The sequence below is a fragment of the Magnusiomyces paraingens genome (genome assembly GCF_902498895.1).
Source record: "Magnusiomyces paraingens strain CBS 517.90 genome assembly, contig: contig5, whole genome shotgun sequence".
NCBI classification, from domain to species: Eukaryota; Fungi; Ascomycota; class Dipodascomycetes; order Dipodascales; family Dipodascaceae; genus Magnusiomyces; species Magnusiomyces paraingens.
Window position 1 is genome coordinate 752,294 of NW_022474071.1, and position 16,467 is coordinate 768,760.

The window sequence follows — 16,467 nt, forward strand, 5'->3', positions numbered from 1 at the left end:
GTTGTGAGGGTTCTTGCAAAGACTTTAAACTAAAAAGTTTACATTATTGAAGTTTGAATTTTAGATATCTGGCTATATCAGTTTCTGTTTATTAAATGTCTTACCATGAAAGTTCTAAGCCAATTTTTGTGTGTTTATGATGAAGCAACTATTGGACAATGGACTAGAATATGTGGGTATTAAAAACACACCACCTTAATTTTTTCATTAGATGCAAAAAAAAAAAAAAAAAATTACCTGTGATTGATGGAATAGAATTTCTAAGTGGTTTAAAAACAAAAAAGGTTTTCAAAAGTTGTAGTTATTTTTTGAGGTGGATTCTAGAATCCTTGATTATGCGATGAAAAAAAAAAAGCAAAAAAAGGAAAAATATCAAAAAAATAAAATAAAAAACTTTTGCAAAAGATTTTAAAGACATAAGGATAAGAATTGAATGGAAACAGAAGTATGGTTTGGTCATGTGAAAAACGGTTTTTCTTAATAAGGACAAGATATTGGGGAGAGAAAGAGAGAGAGAAAAAAAAAAAGAAAAAAGTGAGCAATTAATTTCCTAATTTGGGAAGGAGGTTACAAATCAGATAACAATGAAAACTGGAAATTTTTTCAATAGTTTCGAGGAACATTTATACTTTATTTCAACCTTAAAACAAAATAATAATGTCACCAAACGAAAAATAGTTTAAAGTTTAAATCTCGATAAGAGATTGATTAATTAATAAGGGTCTTTGATGGTTTGTGTTTTTTTTTTTGATTTTTTTAAAAAAAAGTTCATCTCCCATTATGAGGGTACTACTACACCAAATAATTTTTTTTTTGTTTTTTTAATTGGTGGTTGCTAAAAAAACACTACTCTCACTCACCGTGGAAGTTTATTTTTATTTTTTTTTTAGATTACTGAGTGAGGAAACTTGAGGTCTTTGAAGTGTGAGTTGAGAATGTTTATTTCGGATTTAATGCAATATCACTTGCAATTTGCCAAAAATGAGAACTATGAACTTTGTTATCTTAAAACTAATGGTTTTTTTTATTAACTCTGAAATTAAAAAATAACACAATTGTTTGAAAAGGTTTTAATTTTTTAATTTTTTAATTTTTTAATTTTTTAATTTTTTAATTTTTTTTTTGATTGTATTTTTCACCTCAAATGATATCTTTAATAAGGTTGATTTCGTTAAACCCCCAAACTTGGACTATCTACCATTATGAGAGAAATAAATTAACAGGGTGGAAAAATATTAGAATGAAAAATATATATATATATATATATTCTTTCTATTAAAAATTAAAAATTAAAAATGAGTCCAAGGTTATACTGGATTATATACTCCTCAAAAGAGTAAAGGCAACAACTTTTTTTTTTTAGTTTAATAAATTGGTTCAAAACTTTTAAGAAATACTCATTTCTGGTTTTTTTTTTTGTTTAATATTAAATATACGATATGAAGTAAAGATTTTTTTTTAAAGAAAAAAGAAAATTTTCATAGACTTTATATATTCCACATTAAACTCTTTGGTCATATATATATCGGAATTAAAGTACCCAGTTTAGTTTAAGTGGATGTTTAGGAAAAAAAAAAAGAAAAAAAAAAGACAATTCATGCAAAACCTTTAAAGGTTTTTTTTTTTTTTTTTTTGAACACCGAATCAATTATTGTTTCAATGAAACAAAAGAAAAAAAAAAGAAAGAAAATCAAATAACTAAATTTTGTTAGATTTGATGGTTCAGAGGCTGATAGAAATAGTAATGAATGGTTTATTGCCTTTAATAGAAAGTAATATTTGAACTAGTTTAAAGCCTTACGACCTGGTTAACCCGTTTTCTTTTTTTTCTTTTTTTTTTCTTCTAGAAATGATGACTTTTTAAAGAATTAAGTATATACATGGATTAAATATTTGATCGACAAGCCATAAATTCCTTTTTTTTTTGCAACGGATTGGATATATATATATATATATTTTAATCTTACTTGTTTTGTGGAATTGAGAAAGAAGAAGAAGAAGAAAACAAAAATCAAATAGTTATTGTAATAATCTTATATCTTGATAACCAATATCTTAGTTATCTCCATGGACTTGACTTGTTATTGCTGTTATATATATATATATATATATATATATATTACGACTAGTTTTTACAGAAAACGAGCAAATACGTTGTTTGACATATTTTTTTTTCGTTTTTGTGTACTGGTTTTCAATACAACTTCCGGCCTTTGGAGTGGGGGGAGAGTAATGGAAAGTTATTTTGTTATTTTGTTGCTTTTTGATTAAATTTTTTTTTTTTTTGGTTGCTTTTTTGGTTGGAACATTGGCACAAATACAAATAGACCTTACCAGTTTCTTCGGAGAACCTATCGGACTTTTAGATTCTTAAACAATCATCATCATCATCTTTTAGAATTAAAAAAATTATTGAAAAAAAATGGAATTCTTTTCTTGTAGCAAAAAAAAAAAAAAAATAATCATTTTAAAGTCATTCCATCTACAGTAGATTGATTGGCTTTAAAACCTTTTTTTTAACTGTAGTGGTCAGCCTTTTTTTTTTTTCTTTTTTTCTTTTTCTTTTTGTACATGATTTTGTAATAACCAGTTTTTATATAAAAGGGCTTAGGCATTTTACTACACACGGGTTTGATTTGATTTTTTAACATACAAGAAAAAAAACCTTTTTTTTTTTTTTTTTTTATTTTTATTTTAATTTTTTTTAATTTTTTTTTTTTAAGTTACCAACCTTGTGAATTTTTTTTTTCCCTCCTTTTTTTTTTTTAATTTCTTTCTTTCTTCTTCTTTCTTTCTTTCTTTCTATTTTTTTAAAGTTCTTTTTCTTTTTTATTTAATTTTTTTTTTTTTTTTTTTTTTTTTTCCATCTATATTTCAAATCAAAAGAAAAAAAAAATAAATAAATAAAAAAAGAAGTCATTTCATTGATTTTGACATCTACCTGTCAAAAAGAAGGAATAAAAATTCTTTCTTTTCTCTTTTAAACTTGTTTAATTTCTTGCTTATTTTTCATTATTATTATTATTATTATTATTATTATTATTATTATTATTATTATTATTATTAAATCTCTTAATTCTACAGTCCTATATCACAACCATGTTCAAGGCCTCTGTTTGGATTGAAAAATACTTTTCAGTTCAAGTCTTTTTCATCATTTTCCGTGAGACAGTCGAAACAGTCATCATTGTGTCTGTTTTATTGGCATTTCTCAATCGCGGATTTGGTGAAAAGGCACTTCATGAAAATCACATTATTGACGACGAAGGTCGACCTCTCAATACTCCAGAACAAAATGATGACAATGACGACGAGCATTCCGTTGTCGACGAAAGTACTAGTCTAACTGCTGTACGACCAACATCAAATGCTGCTACTTCTTCTTCTATTTCATCATCTACAGCAACAACAGCAACAACACCAACTATTTATAACGATATCCAGGAGGATAATAACCAAATCTCTACAACTTCCAAAGCCTTATACCGTCGATTGGTGATTCAAGTATGGGTCGGAGCATTTCTTGGTCTTGTGGTGTGTCTTTTCATTGGATCCTTTTTCGTTTTTGCATTCTACCACCTGGGGAAAGACTTGTGGGGGGCCACGGAAAAGATGTGGGAGGCTGTTTTTTCAATTGTTGCATCGCTCATCATCACTTTTATGGGTGCAGCCATGCTGCGTATCAATAAGATGAAGGAAAAATGGCGCGTTAAGCTTGCCAAGGCCATTATTGAAACACACGAGGGCAAAGGCTCTTGGGGTGTAAAATACCTTTCTCGCAAATACGCCATGGGTATTCTACCCTTTGTCACCACTCTTCGAGAGGGTCTTGAGGCAGTAGTTTTCCTTGGTGGTCTTGGTGTTAACCAGCCGGCCTCATCGTTCCCATTACCAACCATCTCTGCTATTGCTTTGGGCTCACTGTTGGGCTGGCTCATGTACCGTACGGGTGACCACATGTCGATCCAATACTTTTTGGTTGGTTCTACCTGTTTCTTGTACCTTGTTGCTGCCGGACTTATGTCGCGCGGAGTTTGGTATTGGGAATTACAAAATTTTATTAACCATGTGGGGTCGGACGTTTCTGAGATGGGGTCGGGACCAGGGTCGTATGACATTACGCGGAGCGTGTGGCATGTGAATTGCTGCAATCCGGACACTGATGGTGGGTGGATGATTTTCAATGCGTTACTTGGGTGGCAGAATAGTGCCACCAAGCTGTCGGTTTTGTCGTACAACTTGTATTGGGTCTTTGTAATAGGATTTTTCTACACAAGATGGCACCGCGAAACTACAGGGTATTTCCCTTTGATTCCTCGCAAGTATCAAAAGCAGGGATTTAAGAAGCTGAACTATACACCAGAGGAGGCTCGTCGGATTATGAATAAGGCAACTTATTTGTATACTCAAGGTGGTGAAGGAAGCTTGCCAAATGAAGACCAAAGCCTGGGGGATTACCCTACTGGAGCAAGCAGTGCGGGAGGAAGACCTCGTAATTCGCATGACTCTCAAACCAGTCAGACACCATTAATTGTTCGATAAAAGAGGAATAGTTGTTATTAATGATGAGTTTATAGTTTTATTATAATTAAAGTATTATTACTCTGGGTTTTCTATATATATATGAAAAAAAAAATTAAAAAAAAAATAATAATAATAATAAGTTATGCTAAAAGACTAGTAAAAAGAGAAAATGAAAAAAACAATTTATTGAATATTAGGGATGGGGAAGTTGACTTCAGCAGAAAGACAAGTGATGGGTTTACGAGCATCAGTGTAAGCTCTGGCAACAGCAATATACTTTCCTGCAGGGATTTCGTTGGGAAGTTCGACAGTTTTAGTGATGTGGAGGGGTCCAGGAGGCAGAGGGCATTCGAGGTCGACTTCCTTAAGTTGTTCACAAAGGTCAAAAGTTTGAGTCAAAAGGCGAATAAAGCCGTAACGCACATCAACATCAATATAAGAGCCCTCCTTAATTGTAGTATGAAGGACACCAGAGGCCACAATGGTAAGGTTAGCACCACGCTCTGGGGGGTTAGGAGAGAGGTCAACATGTTCGACAGTCAAAAGTTTAGGGACGAAGGGGTCACAAATTTCAACTGGAGAGTCACCAGGAACAGGTTTATCATCGGTTGAAAGACCGCTGGAGCCAAAGGGGTTTTGGTTAAGGACTCCAGGAATGGCCAAAGCTGAAGAGGAAGATGCAGCCGAAAGGAGTGTAATGATGGCAGTAATTGAGAAGAGTTTCATTTTGGATGATGATGATGGTGAAAAAATTTGAAAAAATTTGAAAAGATGCTGAAGTAAGATTCTGGGGTTTAGTTAGTTGTTAATTATTTGAGCTGGACTAGGCTGGACTGAGCTAAACTGGACTGGACTGTACTGGACTGGGATGAAATGAGATGAAAAAGATATAGATAGATGGATGAATGAATGAATGAATATATAGAATGGTTGATGGTGATATTTGAAAAGAAAAAAAAAAAAAAAATTTAAAGGTTTCTTTCTTTATTTCTAATATTATTCTTAAATAAATAATAAAAGAGGGCTTTTTTTTTTTTTTTTTGGGTTGCTTTAAGATAAGCGTGCAAGCAATTTTTCTTTCTTTTTTTTTTCCTAATGTGGCGGCGGCAGCGGCGGCTGTGGTCCGTTTGGCAAGTGAGCAACAGAAATAGTAGCAGCAGCAGCACCCAGTTAAGTTTTTAGGGTGATATTTTTAGTGGGTGACTAAATGGGAGGAGGGGAAGGTGTAAGTTAAAGCAAATATCATGTGATTATAGGGTTAGGGTTTATATAAAAATTAATTAAATGAAATTATATTAAATAATTATTATGATTACATAAGTTTATAAATAATTATAATAATTATAATAATTATAATAATTAAAATAATTAAAATAATAATTATAATAAAGTTCAATGATCAAATAAACAGAGACTCTAAAAGATACTTAAAGTAACAAAACCGTCTTTGGTGGAGTGACAAAAAAAAAATAAAAATAAAAATAAAATTCCAATAAATAAAAAAAAATAAATATAAATAATAAAATATAAAAAATAAAAAATTTGTATGAAATGAAGCGAAAAAAAAAGAAGAATAATATTTATTAAAAGAAGTAAAAAAAAAAAAAAAAATGCTCAAAGGGAGGTTTTTTTTTGTTTGATGATTTCAATATTTTTTTTTTTTTTTTTTAAATTTTTTAAATTTTTTTATTTCTTCTATTTAAAAATCAGACTACGATAACAACAACAAGTTAAAATCTTTCTTTTTTCTTTTTTTCATTCATTCTTTTAAATTTTCATCTATTTATCTATATCTATATATATTTCCTTCGTTTTTTTATTTTTCTTCTTATTCTTATTCTTATTTTATTTTATTTTTATATAAAATATAAAAATTTCAAGACTTTAATATATAAAAGTCACAAGGTAGGACTTTTTCTTAATCCTACATCAACCCAAAATAGAAAAAAAAAAAAAAATCATGGATGGCGAAATGTTTTTCCTACAACAGCAGCAACAACTTCAACAACTTCAACAACTTCAACTTCAACTCCAACTTCAGCAGCAACAGCAGCAGCAGCAGCAGCAGCAGCAACAGCAACTTCAGCAACAGCAACAGCAGCAGCAGCAACAAGAAATGTGGTTGATAGACTCGGATTTCACTTCTGACGCGTCCCATGACCCTGCCATTGCTCCCTTTCTCTGTGTTAGTGGCAGTAATAATTCAAACTGTAGTCCTATTGTCAACTCTACATTATCAACAATATCAACAACAACACCATCAGCAGCAGCGGCAGCAGCAGCAGCAGCAGCAATCGCAGCATCAGTTGTTGGAAATATGGTACAGTCAATACCAACAACAGCATTCCCTGAACAAGTATTTGATCCATCAGCTATATACCAGTTTATTCCTCAACAACAATCAAGAGAATCTCAACAATCAGATTTTATTCAAATTGTCCCACAAATGTTTCAATCTCCTTTGACACCTTCAGGACCTTCAGCATCATCTCAATGTAATCTTGAACAATATGTAGTGAGTCAACCACAACAGCAACAGCAACAACAACAACAACAGCAAATTCTACAACAACAATCTCAAGTAATCTCGCAATCTTGTTCTATGATTGATGTGCCTTTGATAACACCAGAAGAACCGTTTTTTATACAATCCCAACAACAACAAGCTTCAAATCAAATTTTAAACCAAAAATCAGTCACTACTAAAGCCGAAGATCTATTTCCAGGCACCGATGCGAAATGTAGTAACACGGTCATTGGGGCGGCTGCTACAACTAGCACTAGTAAAAAAATGTCTTTAGAAGTGGTGTCACTTCAACCCCCGCCTCCTCCTCCTCCTCCTCCTCCTCCTTCTCTCAATGGTAATATAACCCTTGCCCAGCCAACACAAAGTCACCCTTCTGCCCTGGATCTCCCGATGGATCTTCCACTAGATCTCGGGATGGAACTTTCGGAAGATGTCGCAGAACAACTCAACACAACTAGTAGTACTAGTGTATCCAACAGTCAAACATCATCACTCCAAAATTTCGATCATGATTCGGAGGTAATAACGTCGCCAGTTATAGGCACTACTTCTATCACTACAACTACAACTGATAACTTTACAATAAATGCTTTCCCAACATCCCCAGATCTTCAACACCTTTCACAATCATCCTCCAACTGCGGTATCATCAATAATAATAATGACAATAATAATAACATTGTTGTTCCAGGAACATATACTTCGGTTGCACTCACACCATCGGACCACCCAACAATTCCACATGAGCCCACTTCTTCTTCTTGTGCGCAGACCCCAACTAGCAGCTGCTGCACAACTGTTACATCTACCACAACTAGCACAACTAGCGCACCTACAACAACAACCACACCACCACCATTTTCTTCTTCTTCTTCTTCTTCTACTTGTTCCAACATTAACTCCTCTGTAATAGAAGAAGTTGACTATACCTTACCCAGCATCCAACGTGCACTTCAACGACCCACTGTTGCACGAGTCGAAAAAGTGTGTCGCGGTATAGCCACCCAGCAGCGCATGGGCTCTACTCTTAAACACATTTTATCTCGTGAAAATCTGCGCATACTTAACTACACATTTGAATTTGAGGCGTACCCCAAGGAATTTCACTACGGAGTGGTGGACGTGATTGATGATGAGCATGTCCATGATGCTGATGGGGAACATGACAGTGTGGATGATGATGATTATGACGATGATGACGATGACGATGACGATGATGACAATGATGTGGATAAAAACAAGGACAATAAAAATGACCAAGAAGTAGATGTCGAAGAAAAAGGGGAAGATGAGGAGGAAGACGAAGACGAAGAAGAAGAAGAAGAGGAAGAAACTTATAACGAATACTTGAACAACGAACCCATGGCAGATAAAGACCCAGAGCAACGCAAAAAGAGAAAGCGCCGGCGCAGAAAGATTCCAATTATGGACCCAGCTGGAGTTCCAATTATTAAAAAACAACGCTCCAACCCTGTATCCGAATCCCAATCTTCCAATACTGCAACTGCTTGTAGTCAAAAAACTTCTGCTGCGGCTATGTTTTCTTCCAGAACCCTCGCTTCAAGTCCCACCTCTAAAGTGGTTTTCCCGGTGGTCACTGCACTCTCACAAAATCTACAACAACAATCACAGCCGGCCGAGTCTCAGCCGCACGTAGCTCAGAAAATGAATCGGGATCCGATTACTGCTCCGATCAATGTACCACAACAACAACAACAACAACAACAACAACAACCACCCTTGCAGCCGCAAACTATCCCGCCAACCTGCCACGCCTCTCCAAAATCTTCTCAGCAGCCGTCATCGGAAAAATTCGGCTCTCTTAATGAGTATCAAAGTCTCAAGCATTCTTTCCCAGTCACGGGACCCGCTCGCACAGGAACTAAAAAGCCTGTAGTCGCTGATGCTGCTGTTACCGCAAACAACCCGTCTACTACACCAGCAAGTGCTAATACCACCACCACAAGTACCAAGCTTAATACCCACCTCACCCACTCTAAAACTAAAACTAAAACCAAAACTAAAGCAACTACTACGAAAACTACTACTAATCATAATACCAAACAAATCCACCCCTCAACCTCGGCTAGATCGCTGCGAAATGATAACCCGCGACCTCCTGCCTTGGAATTCATCTTTGAGTTCCCCGTATCGCAACAGCCACGGTCTCCCCTCACCACAACTCTGGCTACCACTAGCTTTAGCAACCACGGGTTTGGCGTACGATCGTCGTCACCTTTAGGCTCAATGTCTGCGGGAACTGCTATTTCATTTCCAATGCAACTGCAGCATAGTACTCTGCATGCACCTCCCTGTGATCATTTTGGACCACCGCCACAGCCTGCGGGTCAATTTTTTTCGTTTTCTGCAGTTCCTTTGCGTGCAGCTCCTGTGGCCAAAAAACCTGGTCAGCATCAGATTAACATGTCTTCAACGGCACCAGTCCAATACCAGCAACGACTACCTGGGTCGAGTCTACGTAAAACTGGGAACACGCAAAACAATTTAACAGGGCAAAATACAACGTTTCATAAGGGTGATGGAAATGAGGCAGGTGGTAAAGAAGATGGGGAAAAAAGAGGACCCAATAATAATAACAATGGGGGAAAAGAAGGACAATTTAAAATTAGATTTACTCATACTAATTTGTCTCAGCCAACAACCAACAAACGGCTGCGCCGGTTTGTATCGCATTCAAAGGCTGAAGACACCACAGTGAGTTCTAAAAAAAAATCAACCACGGTAGTGGTAGCTGGTAATAAAAAGACAGGGACTAAGGCAGGTAAGTCAAGTGTTGAAAAGAATACTGCTGCTAGTCTTAAGAATGGGAAACTTGGTGGTGATAATAATAATAATAATAGTATTGCTGCAGCTGCTGCGGCTGCGGCTGCGGCTACAGCAGCTGCTAACCCAACGACTTCTGTGATTGCATCTACAAGTGTAAGATTGCAAACTAGCAATGGTGATTTGATGATGATGTCTAATAAGGGATCATCTGTGGGAGAATCTTTGATAAATCAAGATGAGTTTTTACAGTTTTAAAGGTTGGTTTTAACGAACTATTAAATTTTCAATTTGCATTTTTTTTTTTTTTATTTTAAAATTTTTTTTTTTTGTCATTTTTTTATCATTTTTTTTTTTAATTTTTATATTTTTTTTTATATAAGATAACTGGTTTAGAAAAAAGAAAAAAAAAATTGACTGTGAATAGTATATTTTTATAGAAATTGTGTTTATAGGTTAGATCAAGAATTAAAAAAAAAAAATAAATAAATTTCCTTTAATAAGAATGTATACTCAATTAATTTTGAGGGTATTACAATGATTTATCAAAAAAAAAAAATCATTTTTTCAGAAATCAATATAAATAAGTTTAATAAATTTATTAATTACTAAAAGGTTTCAAATTTGAGACGTTTTTTTTTTTTTTCATTTGTATCCAATCACTAAATTCAAAGGCTTGTTTTTTTATTTTTATTTTTATTTTTATTTTATTTTATTGTATTTTATTTTTTTTCATAACAACTATTATCATACTGCCCTTTTAAGTTTAAAACCTTTTTTCTAATCGATAACAGCAGCCTTTTTTTTTTTTATGAAATAGAAGACAGGTGACCTTTTTTTGAAAATTGCCACAAGTATAGAAAGCTGATCAGGTTTGTTTGTTTGTTTGTTCATGAACAATAAATAGTTCAATGAATATATATATAGATATATATAGATATGGTTCGTAACAATAAGAATTAAAATAATAAAAAAATAAAATTTCAATTAAAGGTTTTATAAAAATTCAATGAAATTAAAAAAAAAAAAATCAAACGGTTTCTTAGTCATCATTAGTAATATATTCTTATCTCTATACATATATTAACTTTGAGTTACTTTTATTTTAAGATATAATACATTTGACATAAAACATAGGGTATATGTTATATATAATATATAGATCAATACCCATTTTGATTCATTTCGTCATCACCATCATTAACATCATCATTATTCATTATTCATTATTCAACCTAAAGTTTTTTCAAAAAGAAATAAAATAAATCTGACTAAAATAAATAAAAAAAAATTATTTAAACTTTTCATAACTTTCTCGATAATTCTATAGATATTTCCTATTTTTATTGGAGGGGTTTTTTTTTTGTTTTTAGTCAGCTATCCGTTAAGGTTGGAATTAGTTTGTTTGTTCGTTCGTTTTTTTTTCTGTCTTAATTGTAACAATAGAATTTCGATAACAGGGAAAAATAATTCGCCACTGACCAAAATAAAAAAAAAAAAAATCTCAGCAGCAGGTTAACCGCCTCTTAGCTGGCCTCCAACTTTTTTTTTTTATTTATTTATTTCTCCCCTCCAATAAATTAACACACTCAACACTTAACTTTCTTTCTTTCTTTCTTTTTTTTTTTTTTTTAAATCAAATACATTATTATTCTTCAACAATTAAACACATTGATAAACAATCTACTAAACATACAAATCCATTCAATACTTATGTGCACACAAGACTCCTCTTCTTTTTCTTCTTCTTCTTCTTCACAAGACACTATAGATCTCTCAATCACTTTTAAAGGCCAAACTATTTCGCGAGCATTCCCATCAGATTTGAGTTATCGCGACTTACAGGAAATAATTTTCGACGAATCAAACATCCCTCCAGATGCTCAAAAACTCCTGGCCCCCAAAATTGGGCTTATTAAACCCCAGGCTTTAGCCCAGGGTCAAGAAACCCCACTTGCCACCGTCTTTTCTGCACCACAGTCCCGTAAACGCATTATTCTCATGGGAACCCCACAAGACAAGCTGGACGAAACTCAAGTTGCTGAAAAACAACACTTTGAACAACAACGCCGCAGGTCCCTGCGTTATCAAAAATACCGCGAACGTCAAATGCGGGGCCGATCTCGTGTCAGTGGCAGCAGTGGAAGTTCCGGTAATTCTGGTAGCAGCTTTTCTAGACACGATGACAGCATAGATAATAGTAATAATAACAATAATACCCCACCCTCTTCATTCTCATCACTCAACCTACCACTCTCGGATTCCTCTTCCAGAAATGGAGCCTTTGCAGGGCTTTCAGAAGAACGCGACGCTGATGCACCTAATACAGAGTATACCTTTCATCGACTCGTTCCTTTACCATTTTTGCATAATCCTGAAAAATCTCGCAGTGTTTTACACAATCTCCGTGAAGATCGTGGTATCCGCGCAATTATGGAAAAGTACAAGTGGAGTATCCCCGTGCTAACAGAACTGGATCCAGCTTCCAATACACGCTCAGATGGCGGCGGTACTGGAGGAACAACACGGTTACTGGGACTTAACCGGAATCGAGGACAAGTCATTGAGCTGCGGCTACGCACTGATGCATATGACGGCTGGCTCAAGTATAAGGACGTGCGTAAAGTCTTGTGCCACGAACTTGCACACAATATCCATGACGAACATGACGAAAAGTTTTGGGCACTTTTCCACAAGCTGGAACGCGAAGTGGTAGATCTTGATCCATTTGGTAAGCGCGGGCGCACCATCTTTGCAGGCGAGCGATATGACGGCCCAATGCTCAAGGTAGCAGGCGATGACTCGGAAGGCGATAACGTGGATGAACGCGACTTTTTCGGGCTTGGCATGGAGGAGATTTATGATAGCGGCGGATGGATTGGCGGGACTTATGTTTTGGGCACAGGTGATGATGGCAACGGTAGTAGCAGCCGGCGACCCAGTGGTGCAGCAGATGATATGAGGTCAGTGTTGCGGCAAGCTGCACTTGACCGTGAACAACGACGTAAGGAGCGCAGTAGCACACCTCCCATGATTCCTCCACCAAAGGTGGCCAAAACGTTGACGGCGGCTGGGCTTCTTGAGCAGCAGCAGAAACAACAACAGCAGCAAGAACAAGAGCTGGCTCAGAAACAGCAACAACAACAACAACAGCAGCAGCAGCAACAGCAACAGCAGCAGCAAGTAGTTTCACAAGAGGCCCAGTCTGTTGTAGCTGCAAATGCAAATGCAAATGTTGCAAGGGAACCGTCAGCTTCTTCAGCTTCATCTTCGTCTTCACCACCACCAGCTCCATCTAGTTCAAGCACAGGCAAACAATCTCCTTAGGAGATTTAGTGATAAATAATGTATATTTGTAACATTTGAAGATTATTTTTACTTCTCATTTATATTTTTGAACTTTTTGAACTTTTTGAACTTTTTGAACTTTTTGAACTTTTTGAACTTTTTGAACTTTTAAAGTCTGAGCTTTATAAGATTGTAAAACTGAAGCCGTTATCGGGCACGTGATAGATTCTTTTTTCTTGATGTTACATTACAATGTAAAAATATAAGAGACAATTAAAAAAAAATTGGCGGTGGTGGTGGCTGGCAGAGCGCCACTCATTTTCTAGGCAGCCGTTTTTTTTTTTTTAATTTTTTTTTTTTTTAATTTTAAACCCATACACAACCCACGTAGCCAGAAGAAAGAAACCAAAAGATATTCACAAAAGAAGAAGAAGAAGACTATTATCATCACCACCCTTTTAGAAACCCTTCAATACACTTACCCCCACCAGTACCACTACCACCACCACCACCACCACCACCCCCTTTTAAAAAAAAAACCGATCCTAGAATTATTTTCAGGGGGTTTTTTTTTTTTCTATCAACAAATTTTCCTCCAACTCTTCTAAAAAAGAAAATACGAAACAATAAACAAGACAAATCTATCTATATATAATGGCAGCAAGAAATGATGCAGTAGAAAAGTACAAGTAAGTTGGAAATGAAGAAACCAAAGAGAAGACAAAAAAATAAATAAATAAAAAGAAGTGTTGATTTCTAGGATGAGATATCTGCCACGCTATTACTTTTTTTTTTTATTTCTACTAGAGATATCAATAAAAAGAAGTTTTTTTAAAAAAAAAAAAATAAATATATAAACAAATACAAAAATTACATAAAAAAAACAAATGATTAACAAGTCCTGTGTGTGATCTTTAGATTAGTACTTTTAGGAGAACAGAGCGGTAAGTGACGCGAATACGAAAAAAATGATCTAAGGCAAAAAAATTCAAAAATTCAGAAAATCAAAAATAAAAGATAAAAGATAAAAACGGTTAAAAAAAAAAAGAAAACTTTGGAGGTTTAATAGACGTTTAACAACAATGGATTACAGTCGGCAAGACGTCGCTGCTTTCTAGATTTATGTACGATTCGTTTGATTCCCAATATAAGGCCACCATTGGTATCGATTTCATGTCCAAGGTGAGTTTAGTTATATACACCATGTTCAAATCATCATGACACTGATGATTAATTAACTAACTAACGTTTATCTTTTTTTTTAAAGACCATGTACCTTGCCGACCGCACAATACGGCTCCAACTGTGGGACACTGCAGGCCAGGAACGGTTCCGGACCTTGATTCCGTCCTACATTCGGGATTCGCATGTTGCGATTGTAGTTTACGATATTACGAGTCGTCAATCATTCAACGATGCTGCGCGGTGGATTGAAGATGTACGGACAGAACGTGGCGACCAAGTGATTATTGCGCTAGTTGGTAACAAGACGGATCTGAGAGATGAGCGCCAGGTTACAGTGGAAGAAGGAGAAGCTAAAGCTAGAGAACTTGGGATTTTGTTTATGGAAACTAGTGCAAAACTTGGATACAATGTTAAGGCTCTGTTTAAGAAAGTGGCAGCTGAACTGCCTGGCTTGGAAACTGATCGTCATGAAGAGCCTGAATGTGAGTTTGAGAGGTTTTTTTTTTTTTTTTTTTGTTAATCTTAACTAACTCTTTTTAGTGATTGATGTGAGCATTGATACGAATAAGACTCCAGTAAATGCAGAGGGATGCAACTGTTGAAGAAGTAAAGAGAGAAGAAGAGATTTTTTATTATTAGTATTATTAGTAGTAGTATTAAAAATGAGATAGAATGGACCTTTTTTAACAGTCAAGTTAATTCAACAAAAAAAATAAAATGATATTGCAATATGGATGAACTGAAAAAAAAACAAAAACAAAAACAATTGGTTTAGTCTATCCGCAGTAAAAAAAAACCCCTCTGATTCAACTTTTGGGATAAGTCTTTAAAAAGATTAATATAATAAGTAAGAGTATAAACAAAAACAAGGAACTAATTGGATATACCTTTGGCGGCCTTACAATGTTTAATAATAAAAGATAAAAAGTCATTTCCCCAGATTTTTATTTTTATCAATTTTTTTTTTTTTTTTCAATGGTGAACATTTTAGTGATAAGGTTCCAATTGATCAGAACAAAGTTTTATTTGTAATTATTTTTTAAACAAAATTTATTTATTTATATATATATTTATTAATTTTTTTTTTTTCAGTATGCGATGCTTTGACTTAAATATGACTCCAAAAAACCCTCTTCTTCTTTTTTTTTGTTTAAAAATAAAAAAAAATTAAATTCTTTAGATTCTTTAGATAGTCTATTTTCATAGCTTGAAAAAAAAAAAAAAAAAAAAAAAAAAAAAAAAACGTTTGTATTTTTCTTTTTTTTTTCATTTTAACCAAATTAAGAGAATCAAAAAAGAAAGAAAGAAAGATTGAAGTTACTTTATATTTAGTTTGTTTGCTTGAGCGATATATAGATAGATAGATAGATAGTACACTAGTAAAACCTGTCTATAAAAAAGATGTTGCAACTTCTAAAATATATATTATGCATTATCCGGGTAAATATATAAATATATAAATATATAATACTTTTTTTGGACAATAAATGTTTGTAGTTTTAACAATAGAAATAACAGAAAAGAACTTTTCTTATACGGGTTTATCAAAAGAAAGAAAAAAAGAAAAAAAAGTTATACATATATGTATTTCCTTCTTTTAAATGCTTAATTGTTTAAAGCACTTGCATACGACAAATGTGGCAAATTTTGGTGTTTTTTTATGGTCTTAGAAAAAAAAAGCAATTGAAAATGAAGCTCAAATCATTAAATGATTAATCAAATACAATCTATCTAGAATAACATTAAAAATTGCTAAGCTTAAGGCGATATTAAATTAGTAGTTACAATCCAATTTTTTTGCTTATTTATTTTAATGAAATTTAAATTTCAAACAATAAAATAGATTTTAAATTCAAATTCTGATGATAAAAACAAATTAAAAAAGAATAAACCTGTCTCTAGAAAAAAAAAAAAAAAAAAGTACCAGGTTTGGCTTTTACATATTGAAAGTTTTAACAATATATCCGTCTATAAGCAAACATAAAATAGTTATTACCATTGACTATGATTGTATATATCCCAGATTGTTAATCATATCCCCATTGATTGACCTTAAATTTTTGTTCATTTTTCTATGATTGTTATTCTACAGAAGCTATTTAATTCTCACAATTATTACTTACACTCCTATCTCTTTGGAAAAATCATCATTTTGAGGC

The 16,467-nt window shown here is 33.8% G+C and overlaps 5 protein-coding genes across 5 annotated transcripts; 4 read left to right on the forward strand and 1 right to left on the reverse strand.

Moving 5' to 3' along the window:
- Positions 1-3,099: 3,099 nt before the first annotated feature.
- Positions 3,100-4,542, forward strand: SAPINGB_P005905 (uncharacterized protein; the record flags this gene model as incomplete). Its single annotated transcript, XM_032000619.1, has 1 exon — positions 3,100-4,542. One exon carries the CDS (start codon positions 3,100-3,102, stop codon positions 4,540-4,542), a length of 1,443 nt encoding a protein of 480 aa, XP_031856510.1.
- A 165-nt stretch (positions 4,543-4,707) lies between these two features.
- Positions 4,708-5,250, reverse strand: SAPINGB_P005906 (uncharacterized protein; the record flags this gene model as incomplete). The annotated part of the gene is made up of 1 exon (XM_032000620.1): positions 4,708-5,250. One exon carries the CDS (start codon positions 5,248-5,250, stop codon positions 4,708-4,710), a length of 543 nt encoding a protein of 180 aa, XP_031856511.1.
- A 1,234-nt stretch (positions 5,251-6,484) lies between these two features.
- SAPINGB_P005907 (uncharacterized protein) lies at positions 6,485-10,093 on the forward strand (the record flags this gene model as incomplete). The annotated part of the gene is made up of 1 exon (XM_032000621.1): positions 6,485-10,093. One exon carries the CDS (start codon positions 6,485-6,487, stop codon positions 10,091-10,093), a length of 3,609 nt encoding a protein of 1,202 aa, XP_031856512.1.
- A 1,455-nt stretch (positions 10,094-11,548) lies between these two features.
- SAPINGB_P005908 (uncharacterized protein) lies at positions 11,549-13,162 on the forward strand (the record flags this gene model as incomplete). The annotated part of the gene is made up of 1 exon (XM_032000622.1): positions 11,549-13,162. The coding sequence occupies one exon, from the start codon at positions 11,549-11,551 to the stop codon at positions 13,160-13,162; it is 1,614 nt and encodes a 537-aa protein (XP_031856513.1).
- A 615-nt stretch (positions 13,163-13,777) lies between these two features.
- SAPINGB_P005909 (uncharacterized protein) lies at positions 13,778-14,910 on the forward strand (the record flags this gene model as incomplete). The annotated part of the gene is made up of 5 exons (XM_032000623.1): positions 13,778-13,812; positions 14,042-14,067; positions 14,217-14,305; positions 14,391-14,790; positions 14,849-14,910. The coding sequence occupies 5 exons, from the start codon at positions 13,778-13,780 to the stop codon at positions 14,908-14,910; spliced, it is 612 nt and encodes a 203-aa protein (XP_031856514.1).
- Between the last annotated feature and the right edge of the window lie 1,557 nt (positions 14,911-16,467).